Source organism: Zosterops lateralis (assembly GCF_965231275.1).
Source record: "Zosterops lateralis genome assembly, chromosome: 2".
Classification (NCBI taxonomy): domain Eukaryota; kingdom Metazoa; phylum Chordata; class Aves; order Passeriformes; family Zosteropidae; genus Zosterops; species Zosterops lateralis.
Window position 1 is genome coordinate 92,302,312 of NC_139763.1, and position 12,372 is coordinate 92,314,683.

The following is a 12,372-nucleotide window of genomic DNA, read 5'->3' on the forward strand; positions in this document are numbered from 1 at the left end:
CCTGGGGAATCACCTCCAGAGCTCAGCTGCTAGCTTCACAGGACACAGGAACTAGGGGATTTCTGGAGAGCTTTGAAGGACACAGGAACTAAGACAATTCAGACACCTGTCCTTTTTTGTACCCTTGCTGAGGGAAGCACTAATGCCAGCAGGAGGGTGGAATCAGCATGCATGTGTCATACCTACAGCTCCCAAATACTCCCAGAGACATCCAACACAGCAAACTGATCCATATCTAATGGCACAAAAGGGCATCATGCCACAAAACCTTCAGCCCCTGCTGTCAGGAGTCTCTGAGCAGTTATGCTCTGCATGGCCTGAAGGGCTGCTCCCAAAGCAGTGCCTGGCCCGTAGAAGCAAAATACACAAGGCAGCCCCAACTACACAAGGAGAGTTCCACATCTTTCTCAAGTAAGGATACAGGGAAAGAAGCCCAGAGAAAGATCTTAAAGATCTCATCAGGCATCACCCACTGACCATCCCAAAGTTACGACATCAGTTTTTTTCATTTACTGAAATGCACAGGACTCCTCTGAGGAGGGTACAGCCTCTTCCACACTCAGAGGGACTCTAGGAAATCTTCTGGGGGCAGATTGAAGAACCAGCAACAACCCATACTCAAATGCAGCTGATGCTTCAAAGCCACACTTATCTACACCACTACAGACTCCAAGGGCTGCACCTACCTGAGGTGTCCCAGGCTGTAGTATCGCGACTCCCCGTCCGTGGAGCGAACCACCTTGACGGTGAACATGGGCTGCAGCTGCCGCAGCTCCAGCAGCACGATGGCCAGGTAGTGGATGAAGAGCAGGGCATCCACCAGGGACACGGCGTACTGCACTATCCCTTGGTAGTTGGTGTCCTTCGAGTCCAGGATGCGAACGCCGTAGAAGAGCCAGTAGGAAAACACAAAGAGGAATATGAGGACCAGCAGAAGGGCCCGAAACACAAACACCCTTGGTAGGTCTGCCTTGGGCTGGCGGAAGAAAAGAGCCCAGGTGCCGATCAGGAGAATGAGGAGTTTGAACGCCACAGAGATGAACAGTCCCTCACAGACAGTACCACACGGCTCCAGATCGTCTCGCCACAGGATCTGGGGTAACAGAATGAAGGCAATGGGGGTAAGGAAGACTAGGAGTCCGAGAACAGCTGCCACTGTTAAGCCCAGGTAACGTTTGCAGTCCAACCCAACGCTGTCTTCCAGATCCTTACTGATCCGGGCAATGTCCTCCTGGGAAATACTGTGCTCTGAGGTGCCTGTGATCGCTGTCGTGGTCTCACCCCAGTTATCATCCTGAAGGAGGAGGAGGAAGAGATAGAAATAACATTGAAACAATCAGGCTATTCCTTCCAGATGTGCTATTTTTCTTGCCTGGAAAGACTTGGTATGACAGCCTTATGTTCCAGAAAAAATACACAGCAAAAGCAACACCTTAAACACAGTGAATAATCAACCCTGACAATTAGTAAAGCTTTGGAACAACAGCAACTTGTCCAAACCAGTGATTATAAACATTAGGTGCTAAAAACCCATAAATGCAGAGCAGGTAGCTCAGCTTGCTGTGCCACTCACTGTACCCCCAGAGGTTCTTCTTCCAGCAACGTTTAACAAGTAACATGACATAAGTCTTGGAAACTGTAGTAATCACCAGTTCCCATGTCCAGGGCAAGGACTAGTATTCTTCCAACCCACAAATTCTGCAGTGCAACTGCACCACAAAAGCACCTGGAAGGGAAATTTTCATTTCAGCGTTTCAAGCCAGTTGTTGTTGTTACACAATCAAAAACATGTTCACACATTATTTTTCCATCCATAACAGAAGCAACCACACCTCCTGCAAGCTCCTCCACTCCATTGTCTTTTATTCTCCCCTACAGTAGCACTGCCCTCAGTAGCTGACAATCTAATAGAAGTCTAGTTAAACACATTATAGGTGATCACAGAGGATATTTTCAGGTATGGGGCTTTTAAGTTTAGAGGATCCTAGACTGCCAAGTAGCTCTGGCATTACAATCCAGGCCATTGTCAGAAGCCACTTACTCACAAAGAGGCTTACCTGAAATACAGTCACCATACAGGCAAGTTTCAGATTACATTACGTGTTCTGAAAGTCTCATTTCTTCCCCAGCTAACATCAGACAATGTCTGCATTGGTTCTCCCATGCCACAATGCCTCCAACTGCTCCTTCCAGGTGCCGGCACAGCCAAAGAGTTACACTGACATGTACGGATTTGACTCACAGCTGCTGCTGGAGTGACTCATGCACATGGAGGCTCCTGATGCTTCCCACAAGTGCATGCCAAGGAGTGGCAACGCATGTGGCTCTGCTGCTTGGCACCTGGCACCTCTGTAGCCGCAACGCTCATTCAGAACCACAGTTTTGCTTTCCTTCCTGAGAATATCTTCCTGCAGCCTGTGTCATTAATAGGATTTACAACTTCCCTCAGACTTCTCCAACTGCACATGCTGACCAAAACAACTTATTTGAACGAGACAGGCATAATTTTAAACCTTTAGTCACTTCTTTTTTAAGAGCTAGAGGAAAATCTTGGAGAAAGGAGTAGACTGAAGCTGCACAACTCCTTTGAACAACTCCCAACTCCAGGGATTTAACTTCTAATGCACTCCAAGACATGAATGCCTCCCATGCCTAGAGCAGTAGGGTTTTGAGACAGACCAACCACAAATAGTCAGCATCTTGAATTAATGAGGGTTTTTTTGAGTCACTTCTCACCAAAGCAGAGGCCCCAGAAGAGATATCTGCATTGTAGTATGTCCTGAAAGGCAGCATATTCTTACCACACTGCCCTTTTTAACAGCGTCTCTGCAATTTAAGCATTTCAACTATTTTATGTTTATATATTAAATAGTCCTGCATAGTTTCCTCCATTTGATGAGCTGCAAAATTGTGCAGAAAAGAGAAGGGATAGGAACACCACAGCAGCTTAAGGCTATGTCCCAGAAGACAACACGCAACCCTAGTCACAGTTTAGCCCTTACAACTCTTTTCACTTGAAAAAGTGGACTACAGCCTAATGCAAAAAAAAAAAAAAAAAAAAAAAAAAAAAAAAAAAAAAAAAAAAAAGCATTTATATGGAACCATAGACTCAGAGAAAGCTTTGGGTTGAAAGGGACTTTAAAGATCTTCCAGTTCTAACCTTCTTGCCATGGACAGGGACACCTTCCACCAGACCAGGTTGTTCAAAGCCCCATCTAACACAGCCTTGGAACATTTCCAGGGATGGGGCATCCACAACTTCTCTGAGCAATCTGTTCCAGTGCCTCACCACCCTCACAGCAAATAATTTCTTCCTAATATCCAATCTACCCCCTTTCAGTTCAAAGCCATTCCCCCTTGTTCTATCACTGCATGCCTTTGTAAAATGTCCCTCTCTGGCTCCTGTAAAATAAGGTCACCTCAGAGTCTTCTCTTTCCAGGCTGAACAACCCCACTTGTCTCAGCCTTTCCTCACAGGAGAGGAGATATGAGGCTAAATTTCTGGTGGTACACAGCTGTTGGACCTAACTGAGGACACTGCTCCCTAGGAGAAAAGTCTGGCTCACACATCAACTTACTTAGCTTCAGCTTTAATTGAGGAGGTCTGCATGAAAACAAGGACTCAGGAATTCACCAGAGCCCTTAGAACTACTTGAAATAATAGCCAGGACTCATGAAAACAAGCATCTGATTACAAAATACCAAATTACAGGACATGAAATGAGCATACCAGTAACTACACAAATACTGGTACAAGTACCACCATGCACAGTGTGGCCAGAAACTGCACACTCTTTCTTTTTTTTTTTTCTGTTTTTGGTAAAGGCAGAAGTGGAGCCCCACAGCCCAGGAGGTACTGAGGCATCCTGCCTTCTATGTCTTGCAGCATCAGCCATTCTTTGAAAATGAAAATGTCCCTTTACATCACCTGCTAGAGCAGAGAGAGCACTAGATCCATCCTAGGTACAATCCAAATGCAGCATTATTCTAGTTTTTACTTAACCCATTGTTATGTACAAGCTTTCTCTGAGTTCACCCTCCTTCAAAGTTATTTCACACTAGTTCTACAGTTCTTGACTCATTCCTATTGGAATCCTGATTCTATTGTACTTTGCATGATTACCTGGAGCAAATCTTGATTAAAAACTGAAATACACATACAGGTGAAAGGGCTGACCTGAATAATGCACAGTGAGATGATGGAAACAGATGTTTCTGATGCCTTGGAAAGGCTGACCTGGAACAGACTAGACAGAGCTAAGATAATAAAGCAGGTATTTATTGAAAAGTCTTAAAGGATACACCTTGGGCAATACAAGAGCCTGGCCAGGGCTACACCCAAGGTGGACTTAAAATGGTCACAAAATGGACAACTGGTCACAAGGTCTCACACTTTATAAGTTTTAGTCCATTTGAATATTGGGGTTAATTGTCCAATTACACCTTCAGATTATGAAGTCCCATCCTTCTTGTTTTCTCTCTTCAATCCACTGCTGTTTATGCTTTTGGGCCTGAAAACTTGTACCTGTTGTCCTTGGTCTCCAGCAGGAAAAGGATTTGTTTACTTACTCTGTGAAGAGAGCTTACTAACACTTAATATGAGGCTCAGAACTACACACCTAGACAGCACAGAATCTGAAAAACATGAAAGCTAAAACTTAAGGCATCATTTCTATAGAGCTAGGCAGATGACACTCTGGAGGGAGAGCCAAATTAGTGCCCAAGGAGTTGTCAGAAATAACACCCTCAGAACAAGACTGAAGCAACTGAGACCTTGGCTGTATGCACAAATAAAGGACACACATGCAAGCAATTCTTTATCCCCACTCATGAGGCAGTAAGCCACATGCTCTGTTCCACAACACACACTCCATTTTGTCTTCATGCCCTCCTTACCTGGCCCTCCTCTGCCCGAGAGGCGTCATTCCCGAGCAGCGGCTCCGCAGGAGGTGTCTGGATAGTGACGGACTTCTCAGAGCGACTGCCATCTTTGCTTCGGGGAGATTTGTGTCTGTCCCGGCTCCTTTTTCAAACAGAGAAGGAGGAGGACAATGTTACCAGTTACTTCTACGGAGCAGGGCCCGAAACGTGCTGCAGCTCTACCTGCAACAGGTGCCCCCAGCATTAGATCAGTCAAGTTCGTCCATCTCCTGATCAACACAGACACAGGCTGCGACAGAACAAGCTCTGGAGGAGGTAGAGAGGGACCTTGGCCAGATGAGCTGAGAGCCTGGAGGCTGGGACAGACCACCCCCTCAGTGATGGCAGAGGGGAGGACAGGGATCCATGCCCAACGACCTCACATTCTCTTAGAACGGCTTCCATCAGTGCTGTGCTTAAAAGGAAAGCCTGCGTTCACCAAACAACTGGCAATTCCATTTGGAATTTACTGGTCTACACAGTTCTCCATCTACAAGTGTCTTTCAGGGACATGCCCAGTTAACACAAGCAATTAATCAATAGAGCTTTAGTTCCTGCAAAGCAGAGCCTTGTCATCTCTGACCTTAACACTTAGGATAATTGGTGAAGTTTACTTCCACTGGTTAATAACCTGAAGGTAACCTCTCACAAAGAAAGCAAGAACATCAAGGGTACAAGGCCAGTCTTTATTTCCAGAGCACCCTTGCAGACCTCACAGCTTCTCGTCTGAGAAAGTTTCAAGATGATTTAAGCCCTACCAATCTGCTCACCAATGTTTTCCTCTCCATTCCCACATGGACAAAAAAACAGCCTTTGCACTGGAAACCCTCACTGTGCTCAGGGACTGGCCCAACCCTCACGAGTATCCCAGCTCTGCCTCTCTCTTGGAATTACCGAAGCCCAAAGGTTTCATGGGATGACATTTTTTCCAGTTTAAGGGCTTTTATGCGTTTTTGGAACTCTGAAGGCATCTTTTCACACGGCATTCTAAGTTTAAAAGGGCAATCTGTACTGGGGGCTGGACGCTAAAGAAGGGAAAAAAGGGCAAACAAGAGAAGTTTTACTCAATAACTGGACTGTGAGCAAAGAGACTTCATGGAAAAAGTCTTTCCAACCACACAGGATAATTGCTTCCGAATTGCAAAATTATTTTGGACCAGCCCAGTAATAAGTTGCAAACATTAAGTAGCACATATTTTACATGCAAAACTAAGGATGCTGTAGAAAAAAAGAAAAGAAAAGAAAATGTTTCCAAATCATCAAATGTTTCAGAGCAGATGGGTTTTCAGGCTGTTGAACTACCACAACAGAACGAACTTGCTATTCAAGTTCAGAAAAGCCTGACTTCTAATCCAATCAACGCTGATAAAGGATTTGTTGCCGACTCAAGTACCACTCAAATTCTATTTAAAAAAACCTCAACAAGCCATTAACAAGGTAGCCTGGAGGAGGGTGGGGAGAGGCAGGAAACCTTATTATTACAGAATAATGAAATGGCATCAGAAGACAACGAGCAATTATCAGTTTAGGAAGTCTAACAGTCTTCTCCTCAGATACTGTACTCATCCTTCACCCTCTAAGAGGGAAGGTAAGTGATTTTCTCTTTCTGCTGGCACCACACACATCTTTTTGGCCACACATAACCCCAGCACGCATCCAACAAATTAAATATCACTGAATTACCAGCTTCAAGTCTCCTCACTGCGTTCCCCATGAGGACTTTCCACATGTATCTCCTCCAGAGAGGTTTGCCCACTGATTTTATCCTGGCTTACATTTTTTTTTTTTTCCATAGGACATGTTCTAACTTAGAACAGTAAGTAATTAAAAACAAACATTTCCTTACCCTTGTCTGTGAGCTTTTTTGGAGTGACCTGAGTAGTGGGAGTATCCCGAATATGTTGATTCTGTATCCATTGCAGCAGACATCGGGTCTGCACAGAAGGGGCACAGGTTTTAATTAGAAGATGACTTCCTGGTGCTCTTGAGGTGAAGTCCGTGGTAAAAGTGCTTTCCTGGGTACTCTTTGCTCCCCAGTCATCGGTGAGATCTGGTCCTCAGAGACTGAGTGAGCTCCATTTAAAAGGAATCTGATCAGAGGGGAGGGGAGGGAGGGTGCTTGGCTTCTCACGATCGACCTAAGAAACAGAAACAGGCATGGAAGTGCACTCTAAGCAAAGCAAGACATCATTCCTACTGCAGGAATTCCCTCACTCTGGCCACATAGCATACTCCTCAAGCCTGTCCAGGTCAATACTTCTCTTTCTGATCTAGTGAAATACATATGTTTGAAGAGCTTTAAACTGACTCAATGCATCGGTTTTGCAGAGTTTAGCCCATTCATCCAAAAATCTGGAAGACAGTCTAGGTCACCTGATAGAGACAGTGACTTGGAGAAGGCACAGCAGCCTCACATACTGAAATTCACCCACAGAAAAAGGACCAGGCTTGGCTTTGACACTACATCTCTTCTCCTTTGTGACACACAGCCCAAATAACCCCAGATTCAGAACAGCAGCATTACAGCCTATTTACAAGGGGAAGGGGTGGGGGTGAGGGCAGCCTCCTTAGGAGAAACGCTGGAGAGAATCAGCCCACGATGCCTGAACCTGTTTCGTTTTCACAACTGCAAGGTGTGCCCATTATAGTGGCATTAGTTACTATACAATCAATGGCACTATGAACACCTCCCTCTCTTTGTAACCTCTGCCTCCAGAAGCTAATTCGGGCCTCAGAGAATTCAATTGTATTAAAAATCATCTCTATATATACACATACTAATAACACTGGGGAGAGTTGATTAGAGATCACATCTAGCTTATTTGGGCCAACACTTCCTACAATGTACTTCTATTTGGAACAGTAGCTGAAGTCACACCTGTAAAGGGCACAAGAGGGTCATGGTTTTTGGAACAGGGCAACATTGGAACAATTCCCAACAGTAATATGTCAAAACCCCTGAGCCCTGTGGGAAGGAAGGGTAGACATCATCCCACTTTCCAAACGCACATCCTTCATTAGGTGAGAAGAGAAATGGGAAGGAGGAGAGTTAAAGAGTTAATCACCGGTTTGGGGAAACACATACAAATAGGGAAGAGGGAAGGGTTGCAGCTATGGAAAGAGGTACCTTGGCACAGCCCAGCACTCCTGCGGCACACAGGAGCACTCTCACATCCTTCTGCCCAGGCAACTGCTGTCTCCAGCCAACACAGGACTAAAGCCATGCCGTGCTTTCAGAATGGGCAAAAGACCACTTTAAAATTAAATTAGATCCCTCCGTAATTTTCTGCTCACAGCAGTTTTCAAAACTGTCAGCAATAAAACAGGCAATCACTGCTTTCAGCCCTCTCCTTTCCCAGAGACAGAGGGACAACAACAGAAACCCTGCTTTGGCCAACTATTCTTGCCAGCCATCAGATTCCTCCACTAACCCCTCCAGGAAAGCTCACAGCATAGCAGAGAGCTCTACCACATGCAAGCTGTGCCAAAGAACGAAGCCTCTTCCCCACAGGGTTCCTTGGCTGGCAGTGCATTCTACACAAAGTAAAGCAGCACCCCCACTGCATCCAGAACTGCAGGTATTTGCACAACACTTGGGCTTTCTAGGGCTGCTGGAAAGCAGAAAGGCGTGGGGACCTTTTGTGTGCAGGAGTCCCGAGCTCTAAGGGCATATTGAGCCTCGAGAAAACTTTAAGGCATCAGTGAATACAGAAAGGACAAATAAGGATGGGACTGTAAGGCCCAATTTCAGGAGGAAAGGAATGAGGATGGATTTAAATACAGTAAAACAAAGCCAAGGCACAGCACAGTTTGGAAAATGGCATCATTACTGTAACAAGAATAAAAATCCCCCAGCCTAGAATGTGCTGTTAACACTCGTTAACTCCCTAGATTTGCACTCAGCCTGTTCCTTACAGCTCCAGCAATAGGCTGCGACTCATTAAAGCTGATTTTTTCCTCTACTGTCCTGCTAGGCAACGACAGAAAAATCCTTTCTCTGTGTTTGTCTTTCCCTGATAAATGGGGGAGAGGCCATGACCCCCCTACGTTCAAAAAGCACCGTGAGGAGATGGCTACACAGGATTTTGCAGTCATTAGGCACCACAGACCAGAAACACCCTCAGTTGAACAAAAGGTGACAAGTTATTGTAGTCTTAAACCACCGTTTGTGATGCTACTGGAGTCTCTTTGAGAACAACCATTGCCTTCACAGATACATACCACTGCATTACAGGAATAGGAAAAGCAAGGAGAGCTTCTGGCATACATCAGTAAGGGTTATGTATTCTTCCTAGCCCTCTAGGAAAACAAACTCCCACCCTTTTCCCCTAACCACATAAAAGATTTTTCCCCCAAATCCCAGGTAGAAGAATCAGAGCTGAGATGGGGACCAGGGATAGAACTCCTCTTTTGACCCTCTCATCCCACCAGCACAGGATCATACTTGTCTGGAGGCCTCTGGGAACATTTCTGCAGGTAGAGGCTGCCGTGGAAATGCACAGGCTGCCTGGGCAGGAGCCATGAACAAGCAGTGCCCATTTGATGGTGAGTGAAGCAAGGCAGTGCTGGGCACCAGGCAGAAAAGACCAGCGCAGGAACATCAGGGCAAGCTGGATCATGCCAACTTTCCCTTTCTGTGTAAGCAAGAGCAACGGTTTTGACACAGCTCTGTGAAAAGTCAACAAGGCGGCCCCCTGAAAACATTAAGTCTCCTGGATCACCATCAAAAGCAGTAATCTTACAGGTATTTTCCAACCTAAACGATTCTATGATTTACTCAGGGACTCTGCACCTCCTCCTCACCCCAACTGCAGGACACATCAGTGGCTAAATAGATCTTCCTGTGAAGGCACTCAAAGGGCAGTTAGGTACAAAACCTATCTGCCCAACCTCAGCCGGAAAAAGCAGAAGACCACTGGCTTTGCCTGGTGCCCAACTGAGACTGATTGTCAGGAAGGCTTCCTAGATTTGTCCAATAGAAGGTAGCCTGGATTGCTAGACAGACATCACTCCCAGTCAAGGAGGGAGAAGCACAGCCCAAACACACACTCCTCACAGCCATGCCAAGCCAGGGACCTGCCTCCTGGTCTGTTTCACAGCACGAAGGCAGGGCAGCCTTACACCTGAAAAGCTTCTGAAACTACTGTGGAAGAGGTAAGGAAGGGACCAAAAGACAATTAACATACTAAACTACATCTCTGGGTTGGAGGTCTTCCAATGGCACAGACAGAAGTCAACCCTGGATTAGCCACCACCCCAAGAGTGCCCACTGCTAGAGCCTGAGGAAACCTAGAGAAGACAAACTGTACGTGTGTCCTTCATAACACAACCATATCCATACTAAGCACAGTCTTCACACATCTCCACCTCTAGATCCTTGTTCATGATGATTCCTACCCTACTCCTCTAGGCAAGAACAACCATTCTGCTTAAAGCAGCAGCCCCGTCACTTGGGGCCTCATCCCTTCACAAAAAAGTGTGAATTCAGAGTCCAACGTAGCCAGTCAAAACGGCTTCACAAAAGATCATTACATCTCGCAGGACTCTGCTGAAGGCATGGTCTGTTTGCAGAGCTTCTGGCCCTGCATGAAACAAAGCTCTGTTGGCCTGAGGGTACAGTTGCACTGTATTTCAGCGTTGACAAGAAAGCTGGTGTAAGTAGCTTCCACCTCCGCACCACGGTTCACCACTCTCGGTTGTGTCAACACAATTCTCAGCAAGCAAACAGCACTGCTGGAAAACAAAACAAAAAATCCCTTTTCTCCCCCCTGCCATGCTTTTGTCTTGGATCCTTTCCGTGACCTAGTTCACAGCACAGCTCAAAACATCAAAACCAACATCAGGGTGAATAGCAGCACAAGCGAACAGCTAGAGGGGAGATGGGAATGCCTCCTCTGCTCCACCACGACAATTGTATAAACTGTACACCCAGAACTTTGCTCCCGTAGGGCCAGCACTCTTACTTTGCCTTTCCCTTACTCACTGATGACAGAAAGAAACCAAGTACTAGATGGAAAACAATGGTAAGGGCACCCCAAAGTACATTTTGGGACCCTGTGCTGGCAAGGAGGACTGCCACAGCCTGTGTGACAGTGAAGAAATGTAGTTACCCCTGAATACCACAGAGATCACTGTAATACAGTTTCTACGCAGCTACACAGCTCATTGTAACTCCCTCTTTTCATAAGCTCATAAATCTCAAAAAGAGTTCTTTTGAATTGCTATTTTCCACACTGGAAGCCCAATCCTATTTCCAATGAAGTTTGCTTTGTGATCGTCTTCAAGGGAGCTCAGTTTGGCTCCCAGCCCAAGAGAAATTTAAAAGAGCAAGTTACATCTTTAAATCAAAGAGGGCAAATGCAAACAACAGCTCTCTTTTACATCCCATGCTTTCCCAATGGATTTTCCCCTGTGAAGTTGAGGCAAATAACTCCGGAGCAGCTCATCTCTGAAATCTTCGCACAGTCTCAATCTTGCTCTGTTCAAAACTTGCAATCAATTAAGAGTTGGTTTACCAGCGAGTTCATGAAGTTATATGTATTTGGAAGTGCCATCTGGAGCGCGAGCAGCCACAAGTGTCCGTGCGGATGTGCGCACAACCCGGCTCCAAGCGCCGCCAGCCCCACTCGTTAAACAGCCCCAGCTGTCTGCGGGGTAATGGATGCCCACGAGCTATTGCACTGAGAAAACTCTTTTTTCCTTCATTTAGTGAAACGAGGAGCTTTGCAAATCAAACACACCGAACCTCAAGCGTGGAGGGTTCAAAAGTAAAAACAATTAAGGCTAAGCAGTGAGGAAGCTTTTCCAACTCTGGCACTGGCTTGGCTGCACAGCACTGCTGCAACACATTCCCATTATTCACTCGAGGAAAACGAGAAGTTGCGTAACTTGCTATGCTCAACTGCAGACATAGTAAGGCCTATGAGCAATGCCACAGGAACCCTCTTGCTTTTGAATTTCCTGAGCAGGCCCCAATCCAGCAACTTGATCTGTAAGCACAGAAGTTCATCCTTGCTAATCTACTCACAGAGCCAAGACTTCCAGTCTTAGCAGGCAATGAGCTTTGGGAAACAAGGTTTTTCTAAAATATGTGTATTTATTTTTGCATGTTATTAAATAAGGTCAATCTTGGCCTTCAATATATATGTAACTAAACCAGGGCTTTTACTCTATGGTGGTGGCTCTTGATTTGCAAGTCCCTCATTCTAAAAACAACCCATTTAGTAGTCAGCAAATTCAAGCCCTCTAACAATAGGTTCTCTTTTCTTTTGCTTCTCAGAGGCTCCTCAGGAAGGTTTCACAGATCTCCCAGAATTTCCAGTCCCAAAGATGAAAACCTATCAGTCCATGATATGAAAGTCAGAAAGAAAAGACACTTGATTTATTGAAGCAATACCCTGTTTAATCAGAACATGCAACAACACAGGTCTGAAAACACAGCAACTGACAAGG

General features: G+C 45.7%; 1 protein-coding gene across 1 annotated transcript in view; it reads right to left on the reverse strand.

Annotated features, from left to right (window-relative positions):
- VANGL1 (VANGL planar cell polarity protein 1) overlaps positions 1 to 12,372 on the reverse strand; it is a 42,841-nt gene that overhangs the window by 27,892 nt on the left and 2,577 nt on the right. Inside the window, exons 2-4 of the mRNA XM_083855143.1 lie at positions 6,767 to 7,058; positions 4,897 to 5,023; positions 687 to 1,294 (exon numbers count right to left, since the gene is read on the reverse strand). Of these exons, the coding sequence (XP_083711269.1) occupies positions 687 to 1,294; positions 4,897 to 5,023; positions 6,767 to 6,849 (818 nt within the window). The 5' untranslated portion in view covers positions 6,850 to 7,058. The remainder of the gene's footprint in view (positions 1 to 686; positions 1,295 to 4,896; positions 5,024 to 6,766; positions 7,059 to 12,372) is intronic.